This window comes from Nannospalax galili, unplaced genomic scaffold, assembly GCF_000622305.1.
Source record: "Nannospalax galili isolate Female #2095 unplaced genomic scaffold, S.galili_v1.0 scaffold803, whole genome shotgun sequence".
NCBI classification, from domain to species: Eukaryota; Metazoa; Chordata; class Mammalia; order Rodentia; family Spalacidae; genus Nannospalax; species Nannospalax galili.
Genome location: NW_008349354.1, coordinates 587,072 through 606,836, shown reverse-complemented (window position 1 = coordinate 606,836; position 19,765 = coordinate 587,072). Strand labels below are relative to the sequence as shown.

The 19,765-nt window shown below is 40.0% G+C and overlaps 1 protein-coding gene across 3 annotated transcripts in view; it reads left to right on the top strand.

Moving 5' to 3' along the window:
* The window catches only part of LOC103744879 (24-hydroxycholesterol 7-alpha-hydroxylase), a 119,379-nt gene extending 104,556 nt beyond the window's left edge, over nucleotides 1–14,823 (top strand). For 2 of the 3 annotated variants that reach the window (XR_003851664.1, XR_003851663.1), the window contains one exon: nucleotides 6,947–7,034. Coding sequence is in view for 1 of the 3 variants with exons in the window: in XM_008846719.3 (XP_008844941.1) it covers nucleotides 6,947–7,034; nucleotides 11,750–11,821 (160 nt within the window). In the remaining 2 variants the exon portion in view is untranslated. Of the gene's footprint in view, nucleotides 1–6,946; nucleotides 7,035–11,749 lie in introns of those variants that run through there. The other variant, XM_008846719.3, reaches the window with a different exon arrangement.
* The last annotated feature ends 4,942 nt before the right edge of the window (nucleotides 14,824–19,765 follow it).

The following is a 19,765-nucleotide window of genomic DNA, read 5'->3' as shown; positions in this document are numbered from 1 at the left end:
GGTTGTACTGGATGCAAAGGATCAGGGAGAGTAAAGGTAAGCCTCGGAGCCCCAGAAAGAGGCTGTCAGCCCCAGAAAGAGGCTGGCGGGTGTTGCAGGACCAGGGAAGTAGTGGGAGATGAGGGCAGGGCCAGGACCAGAAGCGGTGCTCCTGGAGCCCAAGAAAGGGACTGAGTTGCTCTGAGTGAGAAAGATCAGGAAGCAGTATTGGTTCCCCAGGTGTCTAGGGTCCCAAGACTAGGAATGGCGCAGGGCCCAAACTAGTAGTAGAGAACGGCGAGGGGGAGGATGGAAGGGTGAATGTCGCTTAGGGAGTCCCGGCGCAGAGAGCTGCGCTATAGACTTACCCCAAGAGCAGGAAGCATTCTTAACACGAACATGAACAACCCAGATAGCTCCTGGAGAGATTCTGTAAAAATAGAGATTGATGGGAGCTGGAGAAATGGTTCAGTGGTTAAGAGCAAGCAGTGGATGTTCTTGCAGATGACCCAGGTTCAGTTCCCAGCACCCACAGAGCAGCCAGCAACCATTCATAATTCCAGGGGGATCTGATGTCCTCTTCTGGCCTCCATGGGCATCATGCACTCACATGGTATATTTACATACATACAGGCAAAACACTCATACACATGAAGTAAAAATAAGTGAATTAAAAAAAATGCAGAACTCCGTGGATCCTTTCCTTCAAGGTCTCAGATGAACATATCTGGTGCTTTAGACATGAAAGAAAATTCAACATTATGGTGAAGGCTGAAAAAATCAAATCTTTATGTGAGCCGCCTGCATGCATGTGACCCTGGAGGACAGAAGAGGGCATCAGATTATGTGGAATTGGGGTTACAGGTGATTGTGAGCCACCTGATATAGGTATGGGAACTGGAATGCAGGTCCTCTGTAAGATTAGCAAGTTTTCTTAACCACTGAGCTATCGATCTAGCCCTTCAAAATGCTTATAATTTAATACTAAAGATCGTGTTGACATTAACATTATTTTAATAGCTGGCATTAACTTAATAAACAATACTAAAAATAAGAAAAATATTAAAGTCCCACTAATTAATACTGTACAGTATGAATCAGTGAAAAGCCTGAGTTATAGTTTATTTTTAGGAAAAATGTAGTTTTATCATTTTTCAGAACTTAACTATGATTAGTTAAAGTAATTCTGCCTTACATAGGGTAATGGGAAACCACTTTAATGGATTGGTAAATAAAAATAAAATTCTAATTATTTATTTTTTTCCTGGCATCACTTTTTCCTCATTTTACTGACTTTATAGATTTTTTTAAATAGGTATTTTTCTAATTTGTCTCTTTCCCATGTGTTCATTTAAATTAGCAAACAAAATGTGTATATATTGTACAATATGAACTCCGTGTGTGTGTGTGTGTGTGTGTGTGTGTGTGTGTGTGTGTGTGTGGTGGGTAAATAAAAGTATTTGGCCTATGCATTGCCTCACATACATAGTAGTGATATCTTGTATCATTAAAACATAAAAATGAGGGACTAGAGAGATGCCTGAGTGGTTTAGAACACTGGCTGCTCTTGTGGAGGACCAGGGTTCAGTTCCCAACATCCACGTAGTGGCTAACAATCATCTTTAATTCCAATTCCAGGGAAATCTGATGCCCTCTCCTGGCCTCTGTGGCCATCACATGACACGGGTGCACTGACATACATGCAGGCAGGCAACATACACTCATACACATAAATCCTAACTTTATACTCCCTCCTTCACATGGTGTTGTACGTGTTTCTTTGGTGAAGTCACAGAGTAGCCATACCCCTCCTTTTAGCCTCATCTCTCTCCTAAGTAGACTTTATTTCAGGGCCCATCTCCTTTCTTCATTAGTACATCAGAATGTTGGCACATAGAAGTGCCCTAGAGGTTTTCAGCAGAACTAGCCATGGTAGTTCTGGGAAGAGTCCCTCAGAATGGCCTGTGACCTATGGCAGGCACAGCATACCATGTCCTTGCGATCTGACCAGGTCAGTTCTGCACACTCTCTACTGAATGGTTCACTGCGTGTCTCTGACTCTGTCTCTTTCAACACCTCCCTCCCAGTGACAATAATCTTTCTTCTTAATAATACATGGGATCATCTAAATCCTTAAGAGGCAAATTAAATGGTTATCTTCCAAGTGATCAACTCTGTGAACCTCTCTGACAGAAGAGTTAGCACATTGTCATAACACTAAATTACCACTTTTGTGGTAACCACCAAGATGGCTTGGGGGTTCAAACTTCTTAGTCCATTGTCTTTGGGCTTGCTTTCTTTAATGCATGTTTATGGCACATTTGTCAAAGACTTATTGGCAATAGTTATTTGGGCTTCTAGGAGGCCTTTTTTTTTTTATTGGGAGGGGGTTACTTTGGGTAGATCTAAGATGTGAATTTTAAGTAGTGTGAATTATGGTACGTTTTTATGGAAGAAAACATTTATTTGAGTTTATGGTTCCAGAGGGTTAGGAGTCTGTCATGGCAGCAAGTGGCAGGCATGGTGGTAGAAGTTAAAAGATGAAAGCTTTTGTCTTCAACAGCAAACATGAAACAGAGAGCAAACTGGAAGAGGGACAAGCTGTGAACTCATTTTATTCCCCCTTTTAAATTGAATTTTTGTGAATTTCATATAATATACTTTGATCCTATTTAGATCCCCTTCCCATCCACACCCCACCTTACTACCCTCTACCCAATTTCATGTACTCTATTATATATAATAAAGCCTATAGAGTCTAATTTGTGTTCACAAATGTCCTTCAGTGTGGGCCCATCCACTGTGGGCTAACCCCCGTTAGCCTACCAAGAGTCACATCTTCAAAAGAGACTGACTTTCCCTTCCCAGCATGCATCAGTTCCTCAGGTAGGGATGAGACTTCCTACCCATTTCCCCACATCTATTCTGGTATTTTGTCTAGCTTGAGTTTGCTTGGAATATCTGCATGCCTTTGTCATTGTCGTGAGTTCATATGAGTAACTTCCCAGCTGTCTGGAATACTCCTGTTTCCTGCAGTCATCAACCGCTTCTGGCTCTTACAATCTTCCTGACCCTTTCTTCTGCAATCATGCCTGAGCCTTTTGAAATTTTAGATTTTATTATAGTATGCTGTTCATAGTTTAGAAAAACAAGTTTTTGAAACTTAAATTTAAGCTTTGTTAAATTAAATTCAGAGTGCCATTGAAATGTAAAATGATATAATCACACTACTAAGGAGGGAACTCTGTGCAGTGGTCTGCATGTTGTAAGAACTTTCCATTCCTTCTGTGGAGAGCACAGACTTCATGTTTGTGTGCGAGCACTGGGCCTTATTTAGCTTATTGCTTTGTTACTATTTCTTGAGATTTATTTATTTTCATTTATGTGTATGTGAATGTGTGCCTGCATGAGTTTCTGTGTATCATGTGCATGCAGGTATCTTCAGAGGCCAGAAGAGAATGCAAATCCCCTGGAACTGGAGTTACAGGTGGTTGTTAGCCATCTGACAAAGGTGTTTGGAACCAAACTTGGGTCCTCTTCAAGAGTAACAAGTGTTCTTAACTGCTGACCCATCATACCAGTCTTTTTTTTTTTTTTGACCATTTATTCATCATCCTTGTCCAGCACTGAGATAACGTGTCTCCAAATACTCAAGGATACCTCTGTCTAGATCTCTGGAGATCTTTACCCTCCTTCCTTTTCCTCTTCCCTTCCTTCCTCCCTCCCCCGCTCCCTCCTTCCTTACTCTCTGATATTCTTCCCAGGAAGTTTATTCTCTTTCGCTCACCTGAACTTTTATCTTGGTCTCCTTAATTTAGTAACATCATCAGTCTCTGTGAGTTTTCTCCTCCTTGGACTGTGGTCTGGAAAGTTCTGTAAGCATAGCCTGGGGCAGTGCTAGGGCTCACCTCATTTCTTTCCTTTCTTTAGAGCATCTTTGTCCTCTGCTGTGAATTTTGCCCAGTTTCTCAGTTATGAAAGTCAGGAGGACACCACTAACTTAAAAAAATTTACATTTTTATTGTATGTGTATGAGTGTATTGGTTGCATGTTTCTAAGTGCACCCATGTCATGCAATGCCTGAAGAGGTCAGAAGGAGGCATCAGATCCCCTGGAACTGGAGTTAGGGATGGTTGTTAGCTGTCATGTGGGTACTGGGATTTGAACCCAGGTCTTCTACAAGAACAGCCAATGCTCTTAACTGCTGAGCCATTTCTCCAGCCGATACCATTGATTTTGTCAGTTCACCTGCACCCAAGAGTGGAAGCTCCAATATGTTAGAAATTAGACAAAAATTTCAGTTGTAAAAAATTATAAACCTGAACCTAAATAAAGTTGTCATTTCTTAGAATCACTAATTATTGTGTTCTGAATTCATAAATACTGGACATGTCCTATTTCTTAGAAGTTTTTACTGTATTGGAATAAGTTATTTTTAACATTTACAAGTAAGGAGGGTCAAATTTGGATTGTGAATATTCCTGAAAAGTTGATGTGGTGTGCAAGTTGGTTTTAATAAACCAGGAGTGCACCTGATTACATTTGAAATAAAACATGGCCAGGATACTTCCATAACACCGACAGGGAAAAGTCTAATTATCCAATATGAACATCACATATTTTGTATTAATTTAACAAATACTGAAAATTCAAAGGTGAATAAGAAATTGTTTCTCCAGGTTGTGAAAACCATATTCTATAAAAGAAAACAAGTTGAGCACAGTGACTCATGGCAAATAGCCCGTTTCTCAAAGAGTTGAGATAGGAGGATCTCTGTGACTGTGAAGTCAGCCTGGGCTACAGCTTGAGACTCAGCCTCAAAAAAATTGAACCAAACTGAACAACAACAAAAACTCATAAAAAGTAAACAGACTTCCTAATGACTATAGTGAAGTAAGATACGATAGGGTTTCAGGATAAGGATAGTTGAAGGACATGTAAAGTGCTACAGAGAAAAGAATGAAAGGGATAAGATACTGAATTTCCTTTATGCAGAATATGACCTTCCATCTCCTCGCTGAGGAACCAGCAGAGGACCATGCAAGTGCTATGGGGCCACAATACAGTTCCTGGAAAAAGAGCTCTTGCAGAAGAGTGCTAGTGAGCATTCGTAATTCAGAGCAGTCAAAGCTACAGCTGAAATGTAAACAGTCAATGGTGTGGAGAAGAAGGGATGTTCACTCCACCATGTGAGTGATAAGGGAGGGCTTCGAGAGACTCATTCTCAGACAGGGAAAGGACTTGTTGCAGAGAGCATCACCATTCAGGGAACACTTGGTAATAGCATGAGGCAAGACAAGGGTGCAAAATGGGAGCTCCTGGGGAGAGGAGACCGCAGAGGTGGTAAGGGGTGGGTACCAAGAGCTGGCCGTGTTCTGCTATGGTGTTTGGAAGGAAATGGAAAACACTGAGAGATTGTGTGTGTTGATGTGTGTGTGTCTGTTGATGTGTGTGTTGATGGGTGTTTGTATGTGTATGTGTATGCATGTATAATTAAAAGGAGAAAGTAGTGATAATCTAGGTTTTAGAAAGTTACTCCAATGTGAAGCGAAGCATGAATGCAATGACATGGGGAGCAGAAAGACCATGGAAGCTACGCTGTTTAAGTGACCTGGGGGACAAATGATGAGGTACTGCACCAGGTAGTGGAGAAATTGGAGCTGAGGAGCTGAGAGGTTACAGAGATAGCCTGGGACATTACCTAGGAGATTGATAAAAAGACTTGATGCCCACTTGGCTAGGGATGGTGCCATGGAGGGTCCAGTCTATGATAACTTAGAGTTTTCTGGTCCTTTGGCCAGTTGTATTCCATAAGGCCTGTGACTTCTAGGAAGGGTCACTTACTTCCAAAAGTGTTTGCCTGTCAGTGAGATGAAAGGAAAAATAGCAGAATTGTATTTGTACTTTTCTGGCCATTTTTAAGTTTGTTTTTGTGTGTCTTAGAAAGAAACAAACTTACACTGTAGGTTATGCATACAGTTTAAAATAATGAATACCAGTGTATAGGAGGGCATGCTCAGGTATTTTGTTACCTGAATGTGTGATCAAAAAGCTGCGGAATTGTGGCTGGAGAGATGGCTCAGTGGTTAAGAGCACTTGGTACTCTTACAAAGGACCCGGGTTTGGTTCTCAGCAGCTAACAACCTTCTGTAACTCCAGTTTTAGGGTATCTGATGACCTCTTCTGTCCTCTGTGGGCATTGTACAACACTGGTGCATGCGTGCACACACACACACACACACACACACACACACACACACACTTAACAACAAAATTAATTCCTTTTTAAAAGTTTGGGAATTTTGAGACAAATAAGAACAGATTTGGGTGTTCTAAAAATGAGATGATTATAGAACATTTAGGTAATAACTTGTAAACTAAGTCTACCCTGTCCAATAGAACTTTCTAAAATCATAAAAATGTTCTAAGTGTGAACTGTCCAGTACAGTACTCAGCAGTCACATATGGCTAATTCAACTTAGAGACTGAAATTTTCTTTAAAAAAAAAAATTGAATGCGTTTGAGTTTAAGTAGTCATGTGTACCTAATGACTGCAGGATTTGAAAGCACAGATTTAAAATGTAGACTTTCAGGAGCAGAAGAGATGGCTCAACAGTTAAGAATACTTGCTGCTTTTATAGAGGAACAGGGTTTGGTTTCCAGCACTCATGTTGGGCAGTGCACAATGGCTTGTAACCCCAGCTCCAAGGGATCTAAAGCCTCTTCTGGCCTCTACAGGTACCTCTGCATTTGTGCCCATACACATATGCACATAAATAAAAATGAAATAAATATTTTGAAAATATCTTAGACTTTCATTTTCTGAGTACTTCAACTAGCTGAGCGCTTTTATCAACGTTTTAAAGCAGCTCAGTGATCCTAACTAGTCTATATTATGTCTGATATTAAGAGAAGGAATTGGGTATTCACACATCTTTCACAGACAAGTTTTGTGTTTTTCTTTCAGGTGGTTTGCTCTGGCAGAGATTCAAATATGTATTGTTTTAATACTTTATAAATATGAATGCAGTCTTCTGGACCCATTACCGAAGCAGGTATGTGTTTTCAGAATTTTGAACATTATCATGACCTTCAGATTTGGGCATAAACTGTAACCCCTTGATTTTAGTACTAACCAGGAGCTGAACTGAGCAATTCCTCTACTTCCTTAGCATGTGTCTTAGATGGAACCAGACTGGGAACATGCTTATTCACTTCCATCCAGAATCTAATCTCTGTTCCCTATTACCACATGCCTAAGACCTAACAGTATCCTATCTCTTCAATTGTTAGGGGCTTCTCACAATATTACCCTTTCCTTGGGAAATAGCATGGCCTAAAATTTGACCTTGTTTCCCTATAAAGAAATGTGTTCTGTAGGTCAATAAGTGAATTATGGTTTGGATGTGGTTGTAGCCCTTGGTCCATTTGAAAAGCAACCACATGCAGGAAACCTCTGAGCAGAAAAGAAAAGGCCAGATGTCTTCACTAGCTCTGACCTTCGAAGCTGTCTATCAATCAACTCCTGTGTAGAGATAGTAGCTTCTGAATTGACAGAAACCTCAGAATTCTGCTTCTTGCAGGGTTTGCAAAACACAGGCTACAGGGCCTCATCCCTAGAGCTCCTAATCTCCAAAGTTCCAGGAAGGTACTCTGTGTTCTGATTTCTAACAAGTTACATGTACACCTGTTGCTGCTGGCCTCTGAGTATCACACTTTGAAGACTGATCCCATAGGAAATAAGGAAAAATCTAGTTTAACTCCAAATGTGTGGAAGTCTGTTTGAAAACTCTGGATGAAAGGTGCTATTTAAATAGGCTGAGGCTCAGATATTAAGCATTAAGACATCAGGGCTAGCCATGTGACAGTTTGTACTGAATATATGAATGGGTAAATGAAAGACTCGGGTGTAACTTCAGTGAAGTAAGTGACACAGAAGATACATTATAGATTTGCACACTTTGGCACTTTTCCTTGATTCCTTTTGAAGACCTCTCAAAATCTTACTGTGAAAGGAAAACTAAACACCTCTCATGAACGTTCTCAGCAGCTTACTATGGTGTTGACAAAATGAAGATCAGAACCAGACTTTATAGACCCTGAAAACTAGGTCCTGGAGCTAGAGCTAGGACTCAGTGGTAAAGAGCACTTACTGCTCTTGTAAAGAATGCACCCAAGTTCAGTTCCCAGCACCCATGTCATGCAGTACACAATTGCCTGTAACTTCAGCTCCAGAGGAAGCGATGCCCTCTTTTAGCCTCCAAAGGCATTTGTAGTCATGTGTGCATGTGCACATACATACATGCACATATAAGAGTAAAATAAATTTTATGATAAACAAGTAGCTCTTGGTTGCCCTCCAAACTTGATGGTAAAACCCTATTGCTAGAAAAGCTGCATATGTGAGTTGTAGAACAAACATGGAAAAATCAAACTTGTACTCACTTTAAAGCTTCATCCCTACTGGCTGGCTTGCATAGTTCTGGAAAGTGCTGTGCTTGCTACCAGAAGAGAAAAGTAATCCTCATATTTACCCAACTGTCAACCCTCTGAGCTATAATAAAGACTGGTCTGGCAAGATATGCCCACTGGTGCAATAGTGGCATGACTATTATGGAAGCAACCAACCAATTTCAGATTGTATTTAAGGCCTACTTTACAAGCTGGAACCCATACCTAGCACTGTTATCAGGGCCAAGAACCTGTGGCTACACAGGTCATAGGCCATAGGGGAGGGAGAACCTACTACTGTTATCCTACTAAATGGACATAGTGTTAAAGCAACTCCTAATGATTTGTTAATGTCTCTCTCAACACTCACCAGAGAATCTTCTTCCTGTAGCAGATGGAGATTAATACAGAAATCTATAACTGGTCAAGGTGCAGAGAATAAAAGACTACATAGTACTTGACACTAAATGGAACACCTATAACAAACCCTCTCCTTCCAAGGCTTGGGGATCACTGTGCATGAGGAGGCAGAAAGATTATAAGGAATAAAGGTGATAGATAAATACAAGGAAACTTTGTTTTCTGGACACAATAGGACAGTTGCACATGTGAACCCACAGTTCTGTGACAGTATGCACAAGGCTTATAAAGACCCAAGGCAGAGTAAACCCCAGCATGGATTGGGAAGGTGGGCAAGAAGCCCCAGTCCTAGTTTAGGGACTATTGGCAATGGATAATTGTGGAAGAGGAGAATCAGTTTTCTATAAGGGTGTGATGCTGTGAAGGTTTACCATGATCCAGAGGATGGACTCATACCCAAGAACATTTGGAGAACATAGATTAGACTCTATATACCTTAACATAATAAAAGAGGACAGGAAGTGAGGAGAGGGAAGGAGGCAGGAGTGGATCTGAGAGACAATGAGGGAGAGAATCTGAATATGATCAAAATACATTGTATGAAATTCTCATAGAGTCAATAAAATATTATTTAAATAACTTTTTAAAAAAATCTAGGCTGGGCGTGGTGGCACATGCCTTTAGTCCCAGCACTCGGGAGGCAGAGGAATGTGGATCTCTGTGAGTTCAAGGCCAGCCTGGTCTACATAGTGAGTTCCAGGACAGCTGGGGCTACAGGGAGACCCTATCTCAAAAAGACCAAAAAAAAATTAGGCCCTGATTCACCAAGGTAGATGTCACAGTTTTGTCTAGAATGGACTCAACATCTAATTGTTTTTCTCCCAGTAAAGGGTGCAAGAATGCTTGTGTATTCTTATGAGAAAAATGACATTTGTGAAAGCTGTGATCAGTAATTTTGATTGCTTCCATAAGCAAGAGTTTTCTTAGCACTTTCTTCTTAGCTGAAAATTCTTTTGGGTGTATTTAATCTCATACTACCATATGCATGTCTTATTTGTGTTGGGATACCACTAAGAACATTGTTTAAAGAAATGTTAGCTCAATTTTATAAATTGTTCAAGTCCAAGTGAATTCTTCAAAAAGTACTTTATTACATGAGTCTCACTCTAGGAAGAGAAAAATCAGTGGAAAATTTGTAGTTATTAGAATTATTTTAATTATAAAATGAGTCAATCAAAAAGTATAGGAAATGATCCTCAATTTATGAACTGCTTTTAGACATTACAAGGGATCTTCTAAAAACCCTGTTGTCAAGTGCAGAGAAGCCAATGTTCTTGGAGACTCATTCCCCACTTAGTGATTTCCTTGCAACATCAAAAATCAAATACGAGAACCCCAGGTTTGAAATAGTCCACTGTTGCTTTTTAGTCCTTTTTTTTGTGAGGTACTAGGGATTGAACCACTGGGCTTCATGAATCCTAGGCAAATGCTGTGCCACTGAGCTATGCCCCCTGCCCCATGGTATTTTATGCATTCTCTACAGGTCTTAATAAATTTAGTTTCAGTGTCTTCCCATTATGAATCAAAAGACCAACGAGATGCAACAAAACCTGTGTGGTAACACTGTCCCCATGTAGGCAGCAGGACTCTGCTATTTATGAAACCAGTTCTTCACTTGTTCACCAGTTCTTATGAACCAGTCTTCACTTGTTCAGGTGGTTCTGTTTCACTGCATACTTTTTGCATTGTAGATCTTTAGAAAATCTGATAAAATTTGAGGATATCTTTCTGGGAAAGTGCGTATGTCCTCATTTACAATTATGGATTCAACTTCAATGGGCTTATGGGAACTATGCAGTTTATTCCATTAACAGTGTTAAGGATTGCATTCTGTGCCCAGTTGTGTTCATACTTGAGAAAAAAAAAGAGATTCCCTATGCTGGATCTGCTTCTTTCATCGTTCATTGATCCCAATGCCTATGGCTGACAGAACTTTTATTTTCTGTCTCTAAACTTCAGAGCCCTGTTTGTGTTCTCGGCAGTACACTGACATCCCTCCCTCACTACCATGGACTCAGATCTTTCCCTTTCCCAAAACTAGGAAGAAAAGACACAACATTTGTAACATACAAGTTTCCTTGGAAAATCATGATCACAAATTCACTGTGACTGTGGTCTGCCCACAAACTCTGGGTAGTTTCTAAAGCACCTATTACAGGTACCAAAGAGAGCTTAGCTTGTTGCTGATTACAAATAATGTGTGAGGTCCAAGCTTCTCATCCAAGAAACAAGGATCACTGAAAGCCAGGAGGTTGAAGAGAACACAAGGAGTCATAGGCAGAGAAGGCATACTTTACTGGCCCACAGGCTGCCTAGCAGGCAGGTACCCAGACCTATGCAGACCTCCAGGTGATGCATCTATATAGACACACACAAAAGTTGCATTCTGTCAGGGAAAGTTGTAGAAAAAAAATTGCATTACTGTTTACTTTTGGGTTCCCAAGACATCCAGTGTCAGCCATCAATACCTGGCTCACAGTTGCCTAGAATCCAGTACCAGCCATGTTTTAGCTGACTCATACCAAATGCCCATACCAGCACCATGTTGTCTAATCATAAACTGGCCCATTGGGTCTTCTGCTCCCTAAATGAGATGTCATAGCTTTTTACTTATTGTATTCTATTAATCCATATAAAATGAAGGGTGGGCAGTAGGCACGCAGGCATGGGGTGTGTGAAAAAAAAGTGGTTATTAGAATAAAGTACCCCCTTTTGTTTCTTGAATGGAGGACTAAGGTTGATATTTAATATTTTAAAACTCATCAATGAAAACACTTCGCAACCTTCCAAACCTCCCCTCTGTGCCTTTTAGAAGAAACTGCAATTGAATAAGCCTTAGATAAAAAACTATTGGTTTCTGTCTGTTAATTTCTGTATTTCTTCTACATTTCTACTTTAGAGTTGTCTCCATTTGGTGGGTGTCCCCCAGCCGGAAGGGCAATGCCGAATTGAATACAAAAAAAGGACATGATATCTTCTGGCACTCAAGAGGACTAGAACCTTCTAGAAAAGTGACATTACCCATCCAGTATCCTGGCAGCACACTGACCTGAAGCTATCCACATGGCACACGTGTTTGGTAATTTGAAGACCAAGCATCTTGTATCACTCTAAATAATCGAGAGAAACCCCAATTCATGGTTTAGAGTAGTATTTAAATGATTTATATAAAAAAACATTTTTAAGAAGTTGGAATTTGGTCTCATACATAGTTATAATAAAACTCCAAACAAAAATGCCATTTGAATGGAAATATTGGTACATTGAATTCACTGTGAATGTAAATTTCTGCTTTGAAAAGACTGAGGATTGGGACGTTGAAAAATCAAGTAATGATTCCTAGAACTAGTCCATTTAAAAATATGATTCTTAGAATTCTTAGGTTCATTAATGTCAATTATTGTAGACATATCTAGGGGTAAGAATTATGAATAAAATGGTAGTTTCTTTTTTTAAGACCTGTGAGGACAGGGTCTTGTACTATATTCATTTCTACATTACATTAAGCCCAGAGCAGCATCTTTTCTGTAAGGAATAGCTAATCAATATAAGTTGACTTGGGTATTGATTTGTATTTTAATTAAAGCAAAATAACTCTTTTGATTCAAAGTGTTTTAATTATGATTTGACAGAGACAATATTTTTGCTAATGTGCAAAAATACCCATCTAATGCTGTGCCAAGATAAGTAACTGTACTTGAACCTATTGCTTAAGTCTAGGACGAGGTGATATTTTCCATAAAACCTATCACAGTCACAAGAAACATATGACACTAATAATGAATAATGACATCATCATTTATCCTCTGTATCCCGTAAAATTCTTCTTTGTCACCTCTGTTTCTTGGTAATCTTTATAGTGAACGATGTCCTCTGGGCTTATGTACTTCCCTGTCCTGGCATCAGCTCCTGAGGTTAAGAATGATTTAGTTGTCTATTTCTTAACAAGCACATGACTCTCTGGGAGAAAATTAAATCCTTTGAGAAACATTATCTCTTTGAAACCAATATAGTGATTTGAAGCTTAGCTATTCAGAACTTACCTACTAGACACAATAGTCTGGAGTCTGAAAGGGCTGAAGAAGGCAATGTAGAAGTCTACAGTGGCTCAGCCTTGCAACCATAACATGGCAGGTTCTGCTAAATATGATAGCTGTATTCTGAGGGAAGGCATGTCCTGCAAACATCTTAGGGCCAAAATGAAGCACTGTGTCTGCATATAACATTCATGTGAGCTAAACCACAGTGACCCAAAGTTATTGTCTATTTGCTTATTCTTGCTATGTAGGAACCAATGTTAGCTGACCCATGTCTATTCACTTTAACACAGAAGAAGAACAAGAGATCTGTTGGCATCTGGAATAATGAACAGTTAACAGGTGGAGGTCCCATGTTCCATTTTATCTCCCTAGAGTTTTATATCATATGGAATATTCTTATGTTAACTGCATTTTCCTGAAGGCAGAAAGAGCCTGTGACTGATCTGTGTATAGATAGTTTATTTGGGAAGCAGAAGAAAGATGTCGTAAAGGTGCTAGTTAGCAGGTGATGTAATGAAGCATCAGGGGTTCAACTGGGACCACCTGAGAGGACCTCCAGGCATTTTCTGTTGAAAGAGTATGAGGCAGGACTGGTTGACTGACTGGCTTCTACTTTGGAGATGCTGCACTGCAATTCTGAGCTACATTGGATTCAGCACATTTACTTGGTCAGAGAAGCCCCAATGTAGTCAAAATAAGTTGAGTCTGAGCTTGCATGGATTTGCTGAGTCCTCTGAACTGTTGTTGAGCAAGGGGATATGATGTGGAGCATCAAGGACATGCAGCACATTGTGCTCTTGGCACCACTTAGATCTGCTCCTATTTCACTTAGCCAAAGCCTACCATCTTCAAAGTGGCTAGCCACCAAAGACAGATTAAATTTGACCTGAACTGCCTTCCATATACATTTTAAGAGAGGCCTAAGGGTTTCTCCACACATGGTGGACTATAGAATTGTTATCTGCTTTATGACCTGCTCTTACAATGTTTAATAGAGTTCAGCCAATCATTAAGTGGCCAAATGATGATGTTCAAATAAGACAGGTGCAAGTTGTACCCAGTCAGACTCCATAACCCTTGTTTTCTGCATGTAGCTTTCTTTTCTTTGGCTACAAATATAACCCACTATGAGGTGGGGTGTAGGATTCTGCACATTTTGAGGTGCAGATTGCTGTCCAACTCTGGAATTGCAAATAAAACTAAGTGCTGCAAAATTATATTTGTTGTAATTTTATAACAGCTCATATAAGGAGATAAAGGGGCTAAAGAGAAGCTGATGACTCCCAAGATTCCTTGAGAAACACAGAAGAGGCTCCTCTGAGCCCCTGGAGGTCCTCTACCTTCCTCCTGGAGTCAGAGGGCTGGTGGAGGTGTTTCTTCTTGGCAGGACTCAGCTGTTTACACTGAGTACTTGATCTTCTTTTGGCTTTCACTGTTCTGACTTTTGAGTCTGGGTCCCATTTGCATCATGAAGAGACTCTTTTACCATTGGAAGTCCCAACAGAAACTGGAGTGGTTTCAAGATTGCATTGGGTTCAATATGAAATTGGATTGGATCCAATTGGAGGTCTCAGATATCTAACTGGATAAGACAAACTGGCAGTAAGTAAAACTTACTGTTGCAGGAGATGAAAACCATGGCTTTCAGAATTAGCAGGCACTTAGTGCTCTAGTCTCTTTTATTTACTTACACACTTAGGTGTAAGACAAACTTTTGAACACCTGACAAATCAAGAATGTGAAATCAGAACTATAAGATCTGCATCTGTCTGTCTGGGCTGTGTACCTTCATAAATGGGACATGTAAGTTGGCATATTAATATACCCAGAAGGACTCTATTCAGCTGACTTAATAAAATAAAACTTAAATGTTTGATTGTAGTTATTAAAAACAAACTTCTAAATAAAATCTGGATGTATTACTTCAACCACCCTCCTAGCTCTTTGATACATGAGGATGTAGTGTAAGAGAGAGAAATGGGTGAGAGTGAATTCCTTCACACTTAGCATTCACAAGAGCAGAAAGAAAAGCTTGTCGATTGATGGTTGGATTTTAGTTTCTTTGCCTCTGTAATGTTTGTATTTGTTGGGTTTTATAAAACAGGGTCTTCTGTAGCCAGGCTGGCTTTGAACTCACTGTATTCCTAGGGCTTGCTTTGAACTACTGAATCCTCCTGAATCTACACCTCAAATCCTAGGATTACAGGATTTGAGGTGTAGATGCACAAACAAGTCCAGCTACCTCCTTGATGTTTTTGATACTTGTGTAGTTTTTCAGTGAGCTGAGACTACGGGACCAGCTGCAAGGACCCCATAAGCCTTGCAGTCATTTTATACAAGCTTGTATATTTGGTTTTGAGTCTCTGAGAGCTGAGAAAATGGTCAAGTGATGCCTTGGTACATGGATGTTTCTATGGCACCTGTGGTGCCACCCACCAGGTGAACCAGACCTCGTACAGCCACTCTGTCTTTTCTGCCCAGACCTGCTTTCTGGCCATGCTAGAAATTGTTGGGTCAAATCTAGGCATCATCTTCACAGCTACCTGCCTTCCTTCCTGGTATACTCAAAGACCTACCCAGGGTCTTCTCTTTGTAGCTGGTCTATGTACCACATGAGGTTCTAGATCCTAGGACAAACGGGGGATGAGAATGCCTGTGAAGCATCTGTGTTTGTCCCCTCAAAGCATAAAACAAGGGGCTAGAGTGATGGCTTGGTGGTTAAGAGCATATTCTGCTCTTCTAGAGGACCCGGGTTCAAGTCCCAGCAACCACATCAGGTGTCTTACAACCACCTGTAACTCCAGCTCCGGGGGTTCTGTCATATCTAGCCTCTGAGGGCATCTGTACTCACATGCACATACACACACATAAACACACACATTCACGTAATTTAAAATTTAAAAAGTAAAATCTTTTTTAAAAATAAAAAGCATAGAATAAGACTGGCTGATGGAATTTTAGCTTGATTTTGCCATTTAAAAAAAAAAAAACTAAGGGGACTGGAGAGATGACTCAGTGGTTAAGAGCACTAAATGTTCTTGCAGAGGACTCAGGTTTGATTCCCAGAACCCACCTGGTGACTCAACCACATGTAACTCAAGTTCCAGGGGATCTGATGCCCTCTTCTAACCTCCATGAGCATTGCATGATATAGGTTCACTTACATACATACAGGCAAAACACTCATACACATAAAATAATAAATAAAAATTAAAAAATAAGATGTTTAATGAGTAATATGTTTTGTTTTTCACAGCAATTCAAATTTTTCTCAAAACTGAGCAAATTGGGTAAATATAAATGGCATAAACATTTGTAAATTAACATTTTATATTTCAGAATCTTTCTGGAGACTTGAATACTTAAGGTAAAATGTAATAGATGATCATTGTTTTATGTCTGGATTATTTGTAAAAAGTTAAACTATCAAAATGTTAGTTACCAAATGTAAGCTTAAAGTTTACCTCTTTGTCTTCTCGTTTTTATATGATAGAAAATAGTTAAACACATACTTCTAAAATATTAGACTGGACACACCCAACCCTTTAATTTTCCCAATGGATAATTTTAGCACTAGTGGTGCAATTTATGGACCTCTATGTTTTCATGTTTAGCTCAGTCATCAGGATACAAAGATCAAGACTAAGGAGTACTTCACAAAACAGGTCTAGACCCCAAACCAAATAGTCTATGTGCCAGGATACTACAGTGCTGTTCAGCTCACACTCTTACTATCTCAGGTTCCTGGCTAGACAATACTGTTTATACCTCTTGAAGCAAGGTGTCCATGAACAATAGAACTGAGATTTTTGTGCACCTATAGTGTATGCTGTTCTCTGTGGAGGATTTTGTAGCCATCCTTATACCTGGGCAATCTTATATACTGATAGAAGATCAAAGGTCAATCAGCGTCAGCAGAAAGTACAATGGTTTCTCCCTGAGAGGTTATCTAATCCCAAGTGGGAAGTCTTAAATACATGTACATGCAAGCATCACTAAATGGACTTGGTGCATTATTTATATGTATAAGTTTATGGATGTATATGTAACAATAATAATCAAAGAAGAGGTCAAGAAATTGGAGGGAGTTGGGGGCATGAGAGGGTTTGGAGGGGGCCTGGAAGGAGTAGAAATAAAGCAAATACAATAACTCATTGTGAAATACTCAGAAAAAGTATTTAAAAATTAAGAAAAATTAATATATTGTACATGCAAACAAAATTTATAAGGCAAAAAATTAGTAACAGTAAAAATAGAAAGGGGCTGGAGAGATGGCTCAGGTGTTAAGAGCAGAGAACCTGGGTTCGATTCTCAGTACCCACATGGCAGCTAACAACCATCTGTAACTCTAGCTCCAGGGGATCCCAAGCCCCTTTCTGACCTCTGTGGGCATTGCATGACATAGGTGCACATACATTCGTGGAGGCAATACACTCATATACATAAAATGAAAATAATTTTAAAAAATTAAATAATAGAAAATTAAATGGTAACTTTGTTACTCTAGAATCACTTAGAACATAGATCCAGGCTGGGCGTGGTGGCACACACCTTTAGTCCCAGGTAGAGGCAGGTGGATCTTTGTGAGTTCAAGGCCAGACTGGTCTGCATAGTGAGTTCCAGGCAGCTGGAGCTACAGGGAGACCCTGTCTTAAAAGACCAAGAACATAGATCAATTTCTTTTAACACACATAATAGATTATAGGGAATATTGCCTGTGTCCTGGTTAGCTTGGATTATCAACTTAATACAATTTAGAGTCATCTGGGAAGAGGTACCCACAGTTGAAGAGCTGCCTAAAGCAGATTGGCCTGTGGCCATGTCTGTGAGAGACTGTGTTGATTTACGATTGATGTGGATGGACCCGCCCCACTGTGGGTGGCACCATCTCTGGGCAGGTGAGCCTGAGCTTTGAAAGAAAGTTATCTCACTGACCCAGTGACCCAGAGTGAGCCAGTAAGCGGTTTCTGCTTCTGTTCCCACCCTGACTTCCCTGAGCGGTGGATTGTGACCTGGGAGTGTAACCTGAAATAAACCTTTTACTCCCCAAGTTGCTTTGGGTCAGAGTGTTTTATCAGAGCAACAGAAAAGGAACTATATCAGTGAGAAACCATTAGCCCTCTGAACAGTCTATTTGTAAGATCCTTTTCATGTCTTGGTGTAAATAAGATAAGGCAGTGGGGATTTATCCTTTGCAATAGGCTATATAATAGATCCAGACTACTCTTTCACAATAGGCTTTTGTAAAGCCTCTTGCTAAAGTTGTGTTAGATAATAGATTTGCTGTAGATTGCTTTTGGCCAAACATGGAGGACTCTGGGTAGATGGTGCGTCTTGTACATGTGGATATTGCAGAGACTCAGTTACAGGTTGACGTGGCAGATCGTTCTTCATCTGACTCATTCTTGGATCAGCTGGGGTTTTGGTTGGCAAGGTCCATGTGGTCCTTTATTAATAAGTACACTCCTTACTATCTTCTTGATAGTTATAACAGCAATCTGAAGTTTTAAATATTTGCATGCAGCCAGACATAACACATCAAATGATCCTGCTGAGGCTAAAAGACAAAACTCAGTCAAATGTGTGATCAAGAGGGCACCACAATGCATGACTGACATCTTGTGACTGGGAACCCATGCTAATGTGCCACGTTCTGGTCATGTTCTTCCCCAAAGATGGGAGACTCTTAAAATTAAGGACTGCCATTGATTTGAGATCCCAAATTAGGTCAAGCTAGCCAAACTATAAATCAATCACTTGTGTTCGAAGGTCAGCCAATCAAACTGAAGCTTTACAGAGGCAGGTAATGCCCCAGATTGTTTTATCCCCTAGAAATAAGAAACTTCTGCCTATCCAAGTCAGCATGGTAAGGAAATCCCTTCTGTGTTGACCAGTCTAAAAGAAAATTAAGAACAAAAAGAGGAAGGGAGGGAGGGAGGGAGGGAGGGCATGCTGAGGCAACCTGATGTTATCCACTCTATTTAGGGACCTTGTCTAATTTAACTTGTTTGGTTTGGCATATTTTCTGTTTCCTTCTTCCCACCTGACAAAACCCACTGCTCTATTTCCCATTTACAGTGGTAACAAAGTGGTAAGAGTACCCAGCTTCAAAATTTCGAGGTTGACCAAAAAGAGGAATTATTCAAGTTCACGTAAAACTGGCATCATAAATATTTTAAGTTTAGCTTAATGATGAGCTGTAAACTCACTTGCAATATGTCTGCAACTTATTTTTCTTACAAGGAACGGAACCCCAACCAACCCTAAATTGCCAACCGTTTAAAACATATACAGATGAGACAGATGTGACCTGCAACCAGTAGGGTCTACCTTTACCTCATTTCTCTGTTCTGGATCACTATTTTTTTCTTTCAATAAAAATTGCCTACAGAATGATTCACCTTTTGCATAACCCTGAGAGTTATGCAAGATCATGTAACTACTTTGGGTTAATAGTATGTATGTAAGTGGTATCAGGTGGCAATTCCAAATGACTATATATTGACCCTGTTCATTTCCCTCTAAATTGTGATAGAGGAGCTGAGCAGGAACCCAGACTGTCCCTCAGTCTGGCTGCTCCTGGTCAGTGAGGAGGCTAAAAATACTCTTACAGTCCATACTGAGACACAGTGTGAGTGACAGACAGTGATGTTTACTATAACACCATCACCTAATTATCTGGACAATTTTGGAACTGAAAATTTCTAATTCCTGCTCTTTGTAGTTTTAGTTCTCTTTCTTCTAATCTGGTTTCATTAGTAACAGGAGTGTCTAACCTTTTGATACAATGGTATGATGTTCCCATCTAAAAATGTGTTGGGCCGCATTTCTATGTAACCTAGGACACTTAGAGAGGAACACATTTGTTTCAAATG